The 19387-nt window shown below is 36.1% G+C and overlaps 2 protein-coding genes across 2 annotated transcripts in view; one reads left to right on the top strand and one right to left on the bottom strand.

Moving 5' to 3' along the window:
- LOC123533783 (glutaminyl-peptide cyclotransferase-like) overlaps window positions 1-5316 on the bottom strand; it is a 40622-nt gene extending 35306 nt beyond the window's left edge. The window contains exon 1 of the mRNA XM_045315663.2: window positions 5142-5316. Coding sequence (XP_045171598.2) covers window positions 5142-5222 — 81 coding nt within the window. The 5' untranslated portion in view covers window positions 5223-5316. The remainder of the gene's footprint in view (window positions 1-5141) is intronic.
- A 6-nt stretch (window positions 5317-5322) lies between these two features.
- Window positions 5323-19387, top strand: part of LOC123533801 (uncharacterized) — a 52567-nt gene continuing 38502 nt past the window's right edge. The window contains exon 1 of the mRNA XM_045315681.2: window positions 5323-5433. The gene's annotated coding sequence lies outside the window, so the exon portion shown is untranslated. The remainder of the gene's footprint in view (window positions 5434-19387) is intronic.

Below are 19387 nucleotides of genomic sequence, written 5' to 3'. Positions count from 1 at the left end.
ATTTCTATAACGAACTTGTCTATCGTTCAATTTGGACAGTACGATTAACTGTTTAAAGGGGTGCTTACCAAAAAGATACTGACTGAATGGCGAACAGTGCAGATCATGATCAGATTGAATAGGCATGCAGGCTGATCATGATCTACACTGGTAGCAAAGGCAGAATCAATCTTATCCAGCATGATAAGGGTTAAATGGCTTTTCTACATATTATACAGTTAACAGAAGAGCTCCTGCTTGGAACTCTTGATAATTATAATTATTCTAGTTATTTTTTCCATTATAAATTTTTCTTGTATTCTTTAAAATGTATTAGATTTATTTAGAACTTTACATTTTTCATCAACAATGAACAATTATATTACATTCGAGATTTCAACAAATATAAACCTATGATCCAACAAACACAGTTATAATGTCAGCATAAATTGCGTAAAACGGTGTGTGGCAACTGACTAAAAATATTATTAATTATAAGTTTATAATTAATGACTTTCAACATACTAACCCAGATATGAGAAACACTAACCAACATTTTAAAATTTCAAGAAACTATTTACTTTTTCATACCTGCTTTCATGAGAGATGCAATTTTAAAGGGACACAATCATGATGAAAATAAGTACATTTGTATTTCATTTTTTCAAACTTGCAACTGATATTGAAATAACAAACCAATATAATCTGAGTTAATATTTTACTGGCATGTAAATTCTTTCTATTTTGTATCACTTTTGGGAGGTTTTCTACATATTTTACATTTAGCAACAGACTTTTGGGAGGTTTCCTAGTACATGTACATATTTTAATAAACAACAGATTGTTTCATAGTCTAAAACACACAGAACTTTTTTATTCTTCTTTCTACTAAAGAATGCATTCTTTGAATTTTGAAATTTTTTACATGCGTCTGGACTAGTGCCCCTTTAATAGCAGCTGAAGAAAAATGTCAAGAAAGGAATGTAAATATAAACTGCAGTTTCCATCTTTAACATGTTTTGTTATTTATCTGACACATTTATAAATGCATTCTCATTTGCACATGACATGCAATTCAAATAGCTATATCTAAATGTATTTGTACTGATTTACATAATCAAGTGTTTGTAACAGCATAAGCTTTTTGTAACAGAATGTTTTGTAATTACTATCTATCATTCTGTGAACTTCAAGGAGGAAGTAAGAAATCTAACTGATGAGTTTGCAGCACTGAGACGATTTAGTTTCTTGACCTTTTTCTTCTTCTATGTTTTAAAAGGACTTTGAAGTTTGTCTTTCTTCATAAAAAACCCCTGGATTTAGTTTTTACTTAACAATGGGAAAAATCAGTAAAATAATATCATAATTCATATGTGTACTTGTATCTTGTTATAAAATTTCTCAGTCTATACACAACACTTAATTACCATGCTTACAGTCCAATAAAATTGCTACGTAATTATGATCCTTACTTTTTATTATATTTATAATACAAAACAGATATTCCTCCACTCAAAAAACAAGAGCTGCTTTTGAGAAAAGCACATGTCTCCCACAAGTGCCTAATCTTTAACTGGCAAACACATTTTATTCAAGTTTGGTGAAAATCAAATTAGAACTTTTTGACTTAGAGCACGAACAAGAGTAAAAAGGCCGATTTTCAGTAATTCAAGGGCCAAAATTCCGAAGTGCCTGGGCCGATGCTAGTTATCAAACTTGGCTGAGAACTTGTGGTCAAACACATTTTGTTCAAGTTTGGTGAAGATTGGATGAGAAATGTTCGAAATGGGTGCAGAACAGATTTGTGACAGACACATGGACACACACATGGATGCACACACAGACAGGAGAAAATCAATGTCTCCCACGACACAAATCAGTATATCTCCCAAGACAAAATAAAAATCATAAATATGGACAAATTAGTTGTTGTCTATAAATTAATGAATTTCAGATCTGTATATCATCCTGTATCAAACATTTTTAATATTATTCTGTTTCATTTTTAAATTAGTGCTGTAAAGACTTACAGTATAACGGTACTTATGGTCTTTGGAGTTTTACTATAAGGCAAGGGCCTTTTTTTTCAGTAACATGGAAATGGTGGCAGGGCCATTTGGGCGGGAAGCATTGCACTGTAATGACTAAAACAGGAAACAAGTAACATCCTAATGAAAATAGTTTTTTGTCATTAATATGTTATGATCCAGAAGAAAATGACTTAAAAGCTCATTTCTTTTATTTGAAATGTAATGGTTTAATATGTGCTAACAGTTTTGTTTGGAATGGGGATTTATTTGTTTTCAAAAATATAAGGGGAAGGGAGGTGGGGTGGGGCAGTAGTGGGGAATACTTTTTGGTGTGGATTACAGGGGCAGGGCTAAATAATTTTAGCGCCAAAACTGCCCGAAGTCCCCTCCCCCTAAAAAAAATACTGGTTTCTGAAGTATTTTGTTTGACTTGGTAACTTTAGCAATCTTTCCAAAAGTGGTGTTAATTTAAACTGGTATTAAAGAATCTGTTTACATTTTTCAAATACTGATTCTATCTTTTTATCCTAATTACCTACATTTTTTGTCTCAAAGTTTACAATTATATATATAGTCTACTCGATTAATTAAAGAAATGGCCATTCATTTTAATAGCGGTGTAGCGATGTTCAAAACGTTTAGAAAAAACTGTAAGTTAAGCGTTCATAATTAATCCATTTTATTTCGAAATTATACTTAAAAGTAATTAATAAATTGCTTACAAGTTTATAACCTTTCCACTGATAAAAAAAATATTGATATAATTTTTGTTTTCAGAATGTTTAGGCCGTTAGAAAAACATCACTGTTTACAAAAAAGATGGATGTTCGGCATTATGCCTACCCGATCACTGTCTTATATCTGTTCTAAAAATAGAAAATACAACGGAGTTGTATACAAACACGATCTCTATTATAATTAAATATAGCACGTGTACACAGGGAATGCGTTTTAGGCGAAGTTGAGCGATAACTTCGCTTTAAAATATTTCACTTCGCCCTTCCCGCCCAGAAAAGCGAAGTTCAAGTCGCCCTAAAATTGGATGAAAGGAAAACATAATCGGCAATAAAGTGCGCATCTCGGTTATGTAAAGTCTGTAAATACGAAATACACAGGATGTCACCGGGAGGCACGCGCGGCGAAACGTGTCCATGACAACAAAAGATGATCCCACGATTTCAGATTGACGCCGCAGGATAAGCTGCTAATTATCTGCATTTAATGTGATTGCAGTAAACGATAATTAAAGAATGAACGAGTAATAATTAAAGTTGACCGAAATCGGAGATCAGAGAGCCTGAAAACTTCGTAAAACACCGATAATTAACTTCCGAATTACAAACCTAATTATGTGTCAGTCGGCGCGTGGCGTGACTGACATCTGTCAGTAGCTAATTTACATATGACGCTCCGCCTGTCATACTTCCGTTTGTGGCGGCGAACAACATTGAAATTGAAATTCACCCAGATTTTGATTGACAAAGCAGAACTCGAGACGCATATCGCGGATCGAGCCGACGCACGGGACACTTTTTTTTTTGTGGGTCAAATTCGAGTGTTTCTTGAATTTCGCGGGTCAAAACACGGAACCTCGAGTCAACCGAACGCCCTCGGTACTTTATAAGCGGATGTCTTATTCAGTAATTCATGGTTTCGGATAAAAGTCGTTTCGAAATTTTATTGCCATCACAATGTAGACTACCCATTACTCCTGACGTTTTTTTATTTCAATCGGGATCTGCTTACTATCATTTTAATCTTCATTTCTCTTTCATTAAAAACATAGATATAAGTTAAATATAAGGCCCTTGACAAACTATTAAATTTGTTGTTTGATAAAATAGCAGACAACTCTTTTAGTACATTCTGAAATGTGTTAAAGGGAGGTAATATATTTAACCAATTTTTAGATTTTTTTATGTCAAAATACGTAGTTTTAAAAAATATTGCCCCTGATTTTTAAGTCCTTTATCTACTGATCAATACAAATAATATTTCATTGTAAGTTTGAGAGTTTTTTAAACTCTTTAGTTTGTCAAATTGAAGGAACTACAATATAAAATTTTTAAACTCAAAATGCTCACATAAGTGAAAAAGCTACTCTAGAAAGGAAAAAATCCAAGAAATATTAAGTACTGGTTACATGTGGAAAGATTTGTTGTGTAAAGTTGTCAAACATTTTTCAGTAAAACAGTGCAAATAATTGTACTGTATTGTTGAAACATTGCACCATTTTTATTTATGTCATAAAAAGATAATACTACAAATGGAAATGAATAAACATTATTATTGCTATTTAATGCATGTAAGCAAAGTCCTGTCTCACGTTTGCCAAACTTCTCCCAAAATTTCAAAACTTCTCCCTATTTCCCCAGGAGGGAGAAGTCACTTCTCCCTAATTTTCCAGGCTAAGGTAGTCCCTGGTACATATTCTGTTTTTGAACTCTGACCTATAAACAACAGTGTTTATTCTAGGACAGGCAACTGCAAAAATAACAAACACTGTATCATTTGACAACTTTAGGTCAAACAATGAGAATACGAGAAACCCTGAGAATATGAGAAAAGGCTATAATAGACAGGCCTTTTTTTCATCAATTTGGGAATGCCACCGACACTGGTGGAATTGGGAAAATGCTCTCAGAAATTGTCTTCATTGGGACAATTTGCAAATTACCAAAAATCTACATAAATGTGTTTTTGTTTGAAATATTAATGAATTGCATTTCAGCAGTATTATAATTTACCTAAATATACATACAAATTAGAAAAACTATCTAAAAACAGCAAAAACCCTGAAAGGTATTTTTATATAATCATTTGGGAATTTTGAATTCAACTTTGGGAAAAAAACATACATTTTTGAATTGGGATTACCTCCTTTTACCGGAGGTAGATTTATAGGGGAAAAAAGCCCTGATAGATTTTTAATTTTATAATTAAATATAGCACTGTACATATTCTGTTTTTAAACTCTGATACATTTATTGGATAAAAATGGTCTTAAAATATTGATACTCTGCTACTTTATCTTTTTAGTATACTGTAAATTATCTTAACATTTAAAACACAAAACGTACGAACTGTTATGTGTACGAATCATTTCAAAACATCAAAACTATCAAAACTCACCGCAGAACTACTTTCAGGCAATACGAAACAGTAAACTCCGAAAAGAAGAAAACTGTATACAAAAGAAACTTGAGTCCACATCTTTCTGATAGCACGAAAACAACTTCTAAAAGTTCCTGAAACAACAGATGTTACGTTGTCAGATCCGTCAAGCGTCTGAGTAAGTACGATTCCTGAAGTAAATTGTGATTGGCTCAATCGGCTAAAAATGAACCAATGAAATTACTTGAGCTGCAGAGTTTCGCTCGAGCGGTGTCCAAGAACAGAGAGAAGAAAAAAAATCTGTAAAAAGGTAATGAAAGCGGAATTGCTTGGCATTCCAGTAATGACAGAGTGTTGTAACTATAAAAGATTTCTTTCATTTGATTGCAATATTTGAATGACACTCTTCATATTCTTTGCAAATTGGTGTTGTTTCAGTTTTAATTGTCCCGTAAAATCAACACATTTGTGATAATTACATTTCAGTATCAATTTAGTCGAGATTATTAGTTACTGTCAAAGCTTTTGACTTGAAACATAAAATTGTTATTTACTATCAAAGTGGTCCCATAACACTGCTTTGAATTTTGACAAAGTTATGCCCGTTTTTAACCAAGAGTTTTTGAAAAAAAAAAATAATAAAATGGATCCCATTGGAAATAAGCTTTCAGGCTTTGGCCATTTTTTTTTTATGATTAGTTTTACCAATTTTTTTTGGAAAAAAAGGTAGGGCAGGAGGAGAGGAAAAGAAAAAGAAGTGTCCTCAATTGTAAAGTATTTTTGCAAAATCTCAAACGCAGCTCTGTTCAACCTGAACTGAAACTACCAAAGGCAAGCTCACCAAATGACATGATGATTATTGAATCAAACTATAGCCACATCCCTGTTCACAAGGCAAACGCTGACAGCCAGAGGACAGACAGTGGTTGATCACAAAGCTAACCTGGTATACCCTGTGCTCAGTTGTTCTCAACCTGTTCAAAATACGCATTTTTATTGTTCTTGTATTTTTATTAAAGAAAGCTTGTAATTGCTCAGCAGTTGATGCCGAGTAGATACTGGTTCAAATCAGGCTATAGCCCATTACCTTTCAATTTTGTATTCTTGCACAATGTCATACCATCAGCTGTGGATCAAGGTATGAATCCCAATGCTCAACAAACCCCATTCTATGAAACAAGTTGGCAGATAAAAGTTAAAGACAATCGTGATAGTTTTTTTTTCTCGCATTAAAATAACTTTCTTTGACTTTTTAAAATAGTAAGATTATAACAGCAATAAAAATACACTTGCAATATAGTTTGCATTTTTTGATGATTTAAAGATGATACATTTGTACTTGTCGACAAAAATATGTGGAAAAACAGTGTACTCCTTATAAAAAAAAAATGGAATAGAACGTACCTTTTTTGCAGCAGATATGAAGGAGTCAGGACATTTCTTGTTTTATTATATCCCAGTCCATATTCAAAAACTCATCTTTTTTTAAAATGCATATGATTTGTTCTTATTAAAGCATTAAACATTATTTTCATGTAAATCAGTATGGAACCTGTTTTACTTGTACTTAGTCTTACTTAGTCGTTGAGGCCGGAACATCCTCTTCTGGATGCTAAGCTACTTAGCTTCTTAGGCCCTTTTGGCAATTGTTTTCCCATATTGGCATCATATTCAGTTTTCACTTTTTGTTGTTTTATCTCTTATTTTAGTAATTCACTCACTTTTATTCTTTTTAGCTCACCTGTCACATAGTGACAAGGTGAACTTTTGTGATCACCCTTCGTCCGTCGTCTGTGCGTGCGTCCGTCCGTGCGTGCGTCAACAATTTCTTGTCTGCACGATAGTGGTTTCATTTATGATTTTATTTTAACCCAACTTGCACACAACTTGTATCACCATAAGATCTCGGTTCCTTTCTTGAACCGGTCAGATCCCATTATGGGTTCCAGAGTTATGGCCCCTGAAAGGGCCAAATTTAGCTATTTTGACCTTGTCTGCACAATAGCAGCTTTATTTATGATTTGATTTTTACCAAACTTGCACACAACTTGTATCACCATAAGATCTTGGTTCCTTTCTTGAACCGGCCAGATTCCATTATGGGTTCCAGAGTTATGGCCCCTGAAAAGGCCAAAATTAGCTATTTTGACCTTGTCTGCACAATAGCAGCTTTATTATGCCCCCCTTTGAAAAAGGAGGGGTATATTGTTTTGCAGATGTCGGTCGGTCGGTCTGTCGGTCGGTCGGTCGGTCGGAATGTAGACCTATCCGTTTCCGGATGATAACTCAAGAACGCTTGGGCCTAGGATCATGAAAGTTGATAGGGAGGTTGGTCATCACCAGTAGATGACCCCTATGGATTTTGAGGTCTGTATGTCAAAGGTCAAGGTCACAGTGACCCTGAATAGTAAAACGGTTTCCGGATGATAACTCAAGAACACTTGGGCCTAGGATCATGAAGTTGATAGGGAGGTTGGTCATGACCAGCAGATGACCCCTATTGATTTTTGAGGTCAGTATGTTAAAGGTCAAGGTCACAGTGACCCTGAACGTAAAACAGTTTCCGGACGATAACTCAAGAACGCTTAGGCCTAGGATCACGAAGTTGATAGGGAGGTTGGTCATGACCAGCAGGTGACCCCTATTGATTTTGAGGTCAGTATGTCAAAGGTCAAGGTCACAGTGACCAGGAACAGTAAAATGGTTTCCAGGCAATAACTCAAGAACACTTGGGCTTAGTGTCAGGAAAATTGATAGTTAGGTTGGCCATGACCAGCAGATGACCCCTATTGATTTTGAGGTCAGTATGTTAAAGGTCAAGGTCACAGTGACCCTGAACAGTAAAACAGTTTCCGGATGATAACTCAAGAACGCTTAGGCCTAGGATCACGAAAGTTGATAGGGAGGTTGGTCATGACCAGCAGGTGACCCCTATTGATTTTGAGGTCATTAGGTCAAAGGTCAAGGTCACATTGGCCAGGAACAGTTAAATGGTTTCTGATCTTCTTGTCCAAAACCATAGGGCCTAGTTCTTTGATATTTGGTATGTAGCAAAATCTAGTGGTCCTCTACCAAGATTGTTCAGATTATTTCCCTGGGGTCAAATATGGCCCCACCCCTAGGGTCACATGGTTTATATAGCCTTATATAGGAAAAAACTTTGAAAAACCTCTTGTCCAAAACCACAGGGCCTAGGGCTTTGATATTTTGTATATGACATCATCTAGTGATCCTCTACTAAGATTATTCAAATTATTCCCCAAGGGTCAAATATGGCTCCGCCCTGTGGGTCACATGGTTTACATATACTTACTTACAGTGTGCATATAATTTCTATTCCTTGTGCAATTACTAAATGCATCAAGGGGGGCATTTCGTGTTCGACGAGCTCTTGTTTATGATTTGATTTTTACCAAACTTGCACAAAACTTGTATCACCATAAGATCTTGGTTCCTTTCTTAAACCGGCCAGATTCTATTATGGGTTCCAGAGTTATGGCCCCTGAAAGGGCCAGAATTAGCTATTTTGACCTTGTCTGCACAATAGCAGCTTCATTTATGATTTGAATTTAATCAAACTTGCACAAAACTTGTGTCACCATAAGATCTCAGTTCCTTTTTTAAACCAGCCAGACCCCTTAATGGGTTCCAGAGTTATGGCCCCTGAAAGGGCCAAAATTAGCTATTTTGACCTTGTCTGCACAATAGCAGCTTCATTTATGATTTGATTTTAACCAAACTTGCACACAACTTGTATTACCACAAGATCTGGGTTCCTTTCTTGAACTGGCCAGATTCTGTCATGGGTTCCAGAGTTATGGCCCCTAAAATGTCCAAAATTTGCTATTTTGGCTTTTGCAGCCATATAGAGACTTCATTTATGGTTTTATTTGATAAAAACTTCCAAAATATCTTCAACAACAATAAATCTTGGATTCCATGACAAATCAGATCCAATCGTAGGTTCCAGAGTTATTTTATATCTGATTACCTCCCCTGATTGTAATCAAAATGGATTTTAATCAGTAAGTACTTATAGGACTTATTTGAAATTTCATTATTGTCATTAGTTGGACTGAGCCAATCAGGGTAGATAACTATGGACTGATTTTATGTCAAATTACCTCCCTTTATTTATCCCCCCACCAAAGGTGAAGGGGATATTAGAAATGCTCTCCGTCCGTGCGTCCGTCCGTCCGTCCGTCCGTCCGTCCGCAACGATCTTTGTCCGGAGCATAACTCCAAAAGTACTTGAGGGATTTTCTTCAAACTTCATACACTGATAGAACACATTGGGAGGAAGTGCAGTGTGCAAGAACAATAACTCTACCTTGCCTATTTTTTGAGTTATTCCCCTTTATCTTATTTTCTTAAAAAATTTTGTCCGGAGCATAACTCCAAAAGTACTGGAGGGATTTTCTTCAAACTTCATACACTGATAGAACACATTGGGAGGAAGTGCAGTGTGCAAGAACAATAACTCTACCTTGCCTATTTTTTGAGTTATTCCTCTTTATCATATTTTCTTAAAACATTTTGTCCGGAGCATAACCCCAAAAGTACTGGAGGGATTTTCTTCAAACCTCATACACTGATAGAACACATTGGGAGGAAGTGCAATGTGCAAGAACAATAACTCTACCTTGCCTATTTTTTGAGTTATTCCCCTTTATCATATTTTCTTAAAAAAATTTGTCCGGAGCATATCTTCTTCATGCATGGAGGGATTTTGATATATCTTGGCACAAATGTTTACCACCACGAGGCGGAGTGTCATACGCAAGAACCAGGTCCCTAGGTCTAAGGTCAAGGTCACACTTAGAGGTCAAAGGATACAAGAATAAAAACCTTGTCCGGAGTATTTCTTCTTCATGCATTGAGGGATTTTGATATAACTTGGCACAAATGTTCACCACCACGAGACGGAGTGTCATGCGCAAGATCCAGGTCACTAGGCCTAAGGTCAAGGTCACACTTAGAGGCCAAAGGTCAGATACAAGAATGACTTTGTCCGAAGCATTTCTTCTTCATGCATGGAGGGATTTTGATGTAACTTGGCACAATTATACACCATCATGAGACGAAGTGTCATGCGCAGTTCCCTTCTTTAGAATTACTTCCCTTTGTTGTTACTTTAAATAGCTTTTATTGTAACTTTTTCATTAGTAGTCGTAGGGAAAAATCGAGACCACTTTTCTGTAGTACAACAAACATGCTAAATCCAATTTTGAGGTGTATTTTGACCAGTCTCTTCCTGATAAAGATTTTTGTGTGGACTTGCAATTTTTTTTTTTTTTTTTTTTTTTTTTTAAAGATTAACTTCCCTTAGTTGTTACTATAAATAACTTATATTGTAACATTTTTATAATTGACCCTAGGGAAAAAACAAGACCACTTTTCTGTGGTACAGCATAGATGTTACTCTCCAGTTTTAGGTGTATTTTATTAATTTTATTATATATAAGGTATCTCTACCTAGTAAGGAGTTTTTTTTGTGGACTTTAAAAAACAAAAGACTTACAATGATTACTAAACAACCACAAAATTAACATTCCATTTACAAATACAGCTGCTAGAGTAAAGAAATTTGCTTTGACGGGCATATATTGTGACATTCTGGCACTCTTGTTCCCTGTTAGCTTTCCATTCCTTCTTTTTACAGTAGCCATATAGAAAAACATCATAGCTATACTCTTCATGAAAATTAATAAAATTTAGCAGTAAACCACCTCACTACTGACTTATTCTTTCTTCCACATCTTAAAACCCCTGATGCGGACCACATCCTTCAATTATGATATGCCCGGTGGGGGGATTAGCCATGTCTGACATGGCTCTTGTTTCAAATTAAAATGGGTATATCTCCGTAACTAATAAAGATACTGATCTGAAATTTCATTTATGTCAACAGATTTATTTGGCAGATCCTTCTTTTGTTCACTTACAATAATTTTTTTTTTTTAATTACTTCCCTTTTACGTTACTATAAATAGCTTATTTTTAGAAACTTTTTTATTATTGGCCGTAGGGAAAAACCGAGACCACTTTTCTGTGGTACAACATGGATGGTACCTCCAATTTTTAGGTGTATTTTGACATATCTGTACCTTGTAAGAATTTTTTTTCTTTTTGGTTAAATTTCTTCTCTTTGTTGTTCCTGTCCTTTGTGGACTTAGATATTTTTTCTGAGGACCTTCTTGTCCTCAAGTGCAATGATAACAGGTGAGCGATATAGGGCCATCATGGCCCTCTTGTTCAGTCATTTATTCACAATACATTTATTTACACAACACAGTTAAAATTTAAAATTATTCACTGATGGATATTTAGCTTCTGATAGCTTTCCTGATCTGTAAAGCACTTATCTGTCACTTGTATCATGATAAAACACCTATCACTTCACATTTAATTTTAGTAAGGGTTGTAACATTTGGCATGAAACTTATAATCGCCTGTCCAGTGTCTATTTAACCTAGCCTTAAATGTATTTAGAGTTTGTGCTTCAATGACACTATTGGGAAGCGAGTTCCAACTGTCCACAACACGATGCATAAAAGCATTTCTTCTAATATTTACTCGCGCTCTAGGTTTAAATAGTTTCTGATTGTGGCCTCTTGTATTTGTTTCTTCCCTGACAGTTAACATGTTAGTGGCTGTTATGTCAAGTTTGTGCATAAGTTTGTAAACCTCAATGACGTCTGCCCTAGATCTCCTATATTCTAGCGTCGGTATTCCAAATCGTATCAACCTATCACTGTACTCCTACCCATGGATGTCTTTCAGCATTCTTTTGGCTCTTCTCTGTACATTCTCAATTAAAATAGCTTGCTTTTTAAATCTTGGTGTCCAGATAACTGAAGCATATTCGAGATGGGGGCGCACAAGTGACTTATAAAGTTGCAAAAACATCTCTTTATTCATGAAGGTAAAGTTTTTGAATATCAATCCTAGGTTTCTATTGGCAATATTAACCTTGGAGTTTATATGTTTATCAAATGTCATCTTGTCGTCAAAAATTACTCCTAGGTCTTTTTCCTCTTTCACTTGTTTGACTTTCACTATTTTGTTTTCATTTTCCTTCATAAAGTATTCATTGCATGGTTTATTGCCGACGTGCATCATTTTGCATTTTTTTGCATTAAACAACATTTGCCACTTCGAGGCCCATTCACATGCATTGAAGATATTATCTTGTAGTCTTTCTTCATCATCGAAGCTTTTTATGACTGAATACAGTTTGGTGTCATCAGCAAAAAGTTTGAACGCACAGTTTAGAACTTCAGGTAGGTCATTGATATATATTAGTAACAGCACTGGTCCTAACACGCTTCCCTGGGGAACTCCACTTGTAACCTTCTGCCATTTGGAAATGGAACCATTTACTTTAACCCTTTGCTGCCTATTGTCCAGAAAGTCTTTAATCCAATTATACAGATTCCCCCTAATACCAATACTCCAGATTTTTTTCAACAGTCTCTTGTGCGGAACCTTATCGAAGGCCGCTTTAAAATCTAAGTAAATAATATCAACGTCATACTTCTCATCAATTGCAGTAGTCCAATTTTCAATACATTCCAATAATTGAGTGGTGCATGACCTGCCTTTCCTGAATCCATGTTGGTGATTTGACAGTTGATCACTATTTTCAATATGTTGAACTATGCCATTACGAATGATCTTTTCCATTATTCTACAACAGATTGATGTAACACTAATTGGTCGATAGTTTTCAACGTTAGTTTTATTCCCACTCTTATGAATTGCTGCGACGTTGGCATCTTTCCATTGTTTAGGCAGTTTTCCTTCACTTAAAGATTTTCTAAATATTCTTGTTAAGATTCCGCTAATTGTATCTTTACATTCATATATAATTTTAGGGTGTATCTCATCTGGTCCTTGTGATTTTGCTGGGTTTACTTCTTGAATCATCTTCATGGTAATTTGGCTATTTATTTCTATATCAAAGATGGCTTCATTTACTGTATTATCTGGTTCTGGTATGGGTTCGGTTTCTATGGTGAACACCGATGTGAAGTGACTGTTGAATTCTTCAACTATTTCAAGGTCATCAGTGCTTTTTACTCCATTAATTTTAATTGTGTTTATCCCTGATGTTGACTTTGAATTTGTTCTGACATATTTCCAGAATTTTTTGGGATTGGATTTTATGCTATCTGCAGTGTTCTTTTCATATTTATATTTTGACTTTCTCAGTTGACTACCAACTCTATTTCTTGATATCTTATAGTTGTTATATAACAAATGATTCCGGTTATATTTATATTTTAACCATTTTGATCTCTTCTCCCTAATGGCGCCCGCAGTGTCCTTGTCAGTGCAGGGTGTCCCATGTCTTGGATTAGCTGTTTTCTTTGGAACATGTTTCTCAGTACTATTGGTAAAGTTTCTAACAAATACCTCCCAAGACATCTGGATTCCTAGATTGTCAATAACTGCCCATTCTACACTGTTAAGGTCTTCTTCAATTGCTGCAAAATTTGCTTTATTGTAGTTGTATCTTGGTGTTACATCTACCCTTATTTCCTTGTAGCATATGAATTCAAATGTCAATGTCAAATGATCACTTTTACCTAATCCTGGATGGTATGCCAGGTCAGCAATCATATCTTCTTCATTGGTGAAGATCAAATCAAGGAGTGAAGGTTCACTTCCTTCCCGGAATCTTGTTGGTTCCTTTACATGTTGAAATAAAAACAAGTCCTTTATTTTTTCTACAAATTCTGATTCTGGCTGCTCTTCTCCAGCATCAGTTGCCATTACTTCCCAGTCTATATTTCTAAGGTTAAAACAGGGGTCTAGCTAGGTCCAATTTTTTGGGAGAAGTCACTTCTCCCTCAAGCTGATTTAGGGAGAAGTGAGGAGACTTTAGGGAGAAGTGGGAAGACTTTTCCTACTGCAATGATGTTGAGTGATTTGAAAGGTGGCTGTAATGTTCTTGATAAAAAGTATTGATGTGACCATTCATTTTCTTAGTTAGATCATTTCCCATACAGTGGTTATTGTTTCGTTAAAAAATTCTGAAAAAAGTCGTTTTCAAAATTCAAGCCGATTCTGTAAATGTAACCCGCCGAATTTTGGTTATATCTTGTATGAAGTGTTTATTATTAACACCGAGTCATTCACCGAGGAATGTCAGTATCTCACTCGAATAAAACTGAAAGTAAACTGAGTAATCTAGAAATACATATTCAAATAAATTCATCGATGGAAGTCAATTTAAACATAGTTTATACATTACATGTCGTTCTTTTATCATAGATAACAAATAATTGTGTACCAAATTCCAATTAATCGCATGGTTAATCAGCAGATTCTTTAAAAAAACTTTGCTTTTTGCACTCAAACATGTTGACAATTAAGAACGAAGTGTCAAAGATGTAAACGCGACGCTAATTGGCTGAACACAATCAACGAGGTGTATCGGATAATTTGATTCGCTTTCACACTTCTCGGGGAAAATCTCGCAAGTACCTGAAGTAGGCGGAGCTTAAATTATGCTTCCGGCGTGTGTTTGTGTATTCGGCACTCGATATGACACCGTGCAAATTGTCAGCAGTCCGGGTAGCACTAATTAGTGAGTGCGGAAATCAAAGAAAATCGGGCGACTTGCATTTCGCTTTGAGGTTAGATTTGAGCGAAGTTTGAAGTTCTAGAGCGCCTATTTCGCTCAAGTCGCCCACTCGCGAGAGCCCTGTAAAATCCCCCATTGTTAAAAAATGTGAATAATTTAAAGAACACAGTCATATAGTCCAATAATTCATATAAAGTTTTTCAACATTTTCCCTTTTAGTGTTGGGACTTTTATATATACACCCAATGAGTAACACGTCACTACCATTCAGAACGATTTCTTTCAAGACTGATTCAATAAATTGAATTGGAACTTCCACAATATTAGCCCGGATTTCTTTCTTTACATAGATTACAGTTCCCCTGTTTCCATTCTTACCAAAAAATGCATCATATCCTTTGATTTTATACATTTCCTCAAGTGTGCAGTCGAATGAAGAGTTCTTAGGGTATATCGCTGTGATGGCTAGGACATCCAATTTTTTTCCTCAGCTATAATATCACTTCCTGTAGTTTTTCTTTTGTGAGACAGTCTGCATTTGTATACATTATTTTTAAATTACTTTTCAATTTTATATCGTTGTCCCTGGAAGTATGATCATTGTTGTGTTCTTCTATCACTCTAAAATTTGTATTTACATTAAAAACACTTTCTACAGTTTGGGGGGATAAAACGTCTATATTTTTGGCATTTGGCTGGGCAGGGTACTGCTGTCAGTCACACCTGCTTGCACTGCCCTTAATGTTCCATTACCTTGACCTACATCTATACCACCCACCATAGTTTCTTCGTTTCTATCATTTTCCAAATCCAGGATAGTGTTTTCATAGGCTGTACTGACAAAGGTATCCTGACTGAAGGGGTCTTTTGCTTCCTGGCTTAGGACATAACTTGCACTTTCCATTGGGCTGTTACCTATAGACTGTAATGGAGGTGCTAGTAATACATTAGTTTCTTTTTTGTCATTTATTTCTTCCGTAGCTTTTCTTTTTGCTCTTCTCTCATTTCTTTGCTCTGGTGTAAGATCTTTAAATATAACTACATCTTTAAATTTGGGTTCCACCTTTTCAGATATGTTTTTGGAGTTTTCTAGGAGACTTTTTCTTTGTTTTCTGTCTTCGAGTATGACCTTAAGATCTCTCTTGGACTTTTTATTGATAACCTTTTTTCCCAGTCTATATGATGATGTAACTATTTCCAAGTTTGGTACCCCGAGAGATGTTGCAATTTTTCTCAACTGGTCTTCATCAAATTGTTTGTTATCAAGACCATTTGGCTGGTTCCTTCTTCTAATTTGAAAACTAGCAGATTCAGCTCTCTCCTCCTGTCCTCAAGCTCTTTAGTTCTTTTATCTACGATGTCATTAATCTTGCCCTCAAAGTCTTCCATAATATCTTTTTTAACACCCTTCATTTGTTCACGGATTACATCTTTTGATCCTAATTCAAGCCTGGATACTTTTTGCTCAAGTGTTGACAGTCTGATTTCTTGATTTTTTTCAATTCTGGATAATTTTTGATCAATATTTTCTAAGGTAGGGATAGTCTGTTTACAGCTCTTACAATGAAACGCAAAGTCCTCCAGGTCCCCATTGTTAATGAGTTCTAAAGCAGCTCTACTTACTCTTGAACATCTCTTGCAGAAATACAGCTTACATCCTTTACAATCTATTTTGTAAGGATTCATTACTAAGTCATCTTCTCATTTTGCACAAGTTTTTTGATAATATTCTGGGCTAGATATGTGTTTTCTCTTTGCTTCTTGTTCAAATCTTGACCTGAAGCTTTCTCTTCTTAAATTATTGAAACCTCGCCCAATCAAGGGTGTACTGTGGTGTGGAGGTTGTTGTTCTTCAACAGGTCTTGGCTGTTAGTGGCCATTTCTATATTTAGTTTCCAATTTAAATCTGGAGTACTTAGAGGGTATAGGGGATATTCCTATTATAACGAGCTGTTAAGTATATATGAAAAAAAAAAAACAACAACAAAACATTCTAATGTGAATTTATACGGTATACCCTTGGTACTGCAGTCAGTCACACAAAGGTGTTAGTCCACAAATGCCGTTTGGATAATTTTTATAAGCCACTTGTACGCTACAATCCCAATAGGATGGACACCGTCTTTCAACAAAATGGGGTGGGGTGTATCAATGGTTCTGCTTTTTCCTGTCCCCTTTTTCTTTCTTCTTCTACGTTGCTGAAAATCGCAAACAAAACGTGGGGAGATGTAATTTATCTCCTTATTGTAGCTTTGGACAATTTCGTTCAGCTTTTCTATTTGTTCATGCAAGGTTGATTTTATCTTCAGTAAGATGTATTTCTTTTAGAAGCTCAAGATACGGTTTAACACTGTCAATAAGATCTTCAGTCAACCTGTGCCTCTGATAAATATATGGTCTAACAAGTTTTGTAAGGTCACAAGTTAAATGCCAAAAAATTACCAATGTGCTCACATTATCTTTTCTTATTTCGTCTATGTGTTTAACAAGGAAATCAACACCTTCCTTTGTATTCCTTGACTTTCTTGTCCACCACCAGATTTCTATGTCTTGTAACTTCAACTGATCTATTTCTGCTTTCAGATAGTCACCTTTGCTGTCCGTAACAAAAACTAACCTTTTATACCACCAGCCTCTTCTCTTACGTTGCTCGACTCGCACAAACTCTTCTATTTTCTTCAATTGGATGCTATCCATGTACTGCTGTAACTTGTCGACAATTTGAACGGTTGACGAAGAGGAGAAATAGGGCTTAGTCAAACGAGGGCAGGGTACTCTCTGTATGGGGTACTGCAGTCAGTCACACCCAAGTTGTGAGTCACTGCAATACAGTGCACTGTAACTATTGTATTTGAAGTGTGTGATAGGGCTATATTTTGCCTTACATCTTGATTATCGTGATGTATATCATTATAATGTGTTGGTGATGCGTGTACATTGAACCAATTTTTCTTTTTTATCGTCTATAACTTTTACACGATAGGATAGGAACTTCCTAAAATTACTCTTTACATACTTATTTTGGTCACCAAGTCCCTTGGATTATCTCTCCACTGGAATATTTTCTAATAATTGTCAAAATGTATGACAGGGTACTGCCGTCAGTCACACCTGCATACAATCAGTCTTTGTTCTACTTAATCCTACATACAACCCTCTTTTTATACGCCCGAAGGGACGTATTATGTTATGACGCTGGTGTCCGTCTGTCTGTCCGTCTGTCCGTTAGCAATTTCGTGTCCGCTCTGTAGCTCTTGAACCCCTTGAAGGATTTCAAGGAAACTTGACACAAATGTTCACCACACCCAGACGACGTGCAGAGCGCATGTTCCGGATGTCTCGCTTCAAGGTCAAGGTCACACTTAGGAGTCAAAGGTCATATCAGTTTGTTTCGTGTCCGCTCTGTAACTCTTGAACCCCTTGAAGGATTTCAAAGAAACTTGACACAAATGTTCACCACACCAAGACGACGTTCAGAGCACATGTTCCGGATGACTTGCTTCAAGGTCAAGGTCACACTTAGGGGTCAAAAGTCATATCAGTTTGTTTCGTGTCCGCTCTGTAACTCTTGAACTGCTGGAAGGATTTCAAAGAAACTTGGCAGAAATGTTCACCACATTGCAACGATGTGCAGAGCGCATGTTCCGGATGACTCGCTTCAAGGTCAAGGTCACACTTAAGGGTCAAAGGTCATATATGACTTTGCTTTGTGTATATTGCTCTGCATTGCAGTGCTGTTGTTTTTATTTGGCAGATCTCTTTCTTGTACTTACAATAATTTTTTTTTGAATTACTTCCCTTTTATGTTACTATAAATAGCTTATTTTGAAACTTTTTTATTATTGGCTGTAGGGAAAAACCGAGACCACTTTTCTGTGGTACAACATGGAAGGTACCTCCAACTTACAGGTGAATTTTTACATACCTGTACCTGATAAGGATTTTTTTGTAGACTTTGATTTTTTTTTTTGTGGACTTAGATTTGTTTTTTGAAGTTTTCCTTTTGTTGTTCCAGTCCTTTGGGGCTTCAACAGTCAAGTTCTTAAAATTTTGCTCCCATCCTATGATGTTAGCCTTCGGGCGTATATTGCCCCGCTTGGCGGCGCTCTTGTTTATATATATATAGTGAATCTGCCTCAAACAATCATTATGTCTCCCCTAGGAGACATATTGTTTTTGCCCTGTCCGTCCGTCCGTCCTTCCGTCCGTATGTCACACTTCATTTCCGAGCAATAACTGGAGAACCATTTGACCTAGAACCTTCAAACTTCATAGGGTTGTAGGGCTGCTGGAGTAGACGACCCCTATTGTTTTTGGGGTCACTCCCTCAAAGGTCAAGGTCACAGGGGCCTGAACATTGAAAACCATTTCCGATCAATAACTAGAGAACCACTTGACCCAGAATGTTGAAACTTCATAGGATGATTGATCATGAAGAGTAGATGACCCCTATTGATTTTGGGGTCACTCCGTCAAAGGTCACGGTCACAGGGGCCTGAACATTGAAAACCATTTCCGATCAATAACTAGAGAACCACTTGACCCAGAATGTTGAAACTTCATAGGATGATTGGCCATGAAGAGTAGATGACCCCTATTGATTTTGGGGTCACTCCGTCAAAGGTCAAGGTCACAGGGGCCTGAACATTGAAAACCATTTCCGATCAATAAC

This window comes from Mercenaria mercenaria, chromosome 1 (assembly GCF_021730395.1).
Source record: "Mercenaria mercenaria strain notata chromosome 1, MADL_Memer_1, whole genome shotgun sequence".
Taxonomy (NCBI): domain Eukaryota; kingdom Metazoa; phylum Mollusca; class Bivalvia; order Venerida; family Veneridae; genus Mercenaria; species Mercenaria mercenaria.
This window is presented reverse-complemented; position numbering and strand designations above follow the sequence as displayed.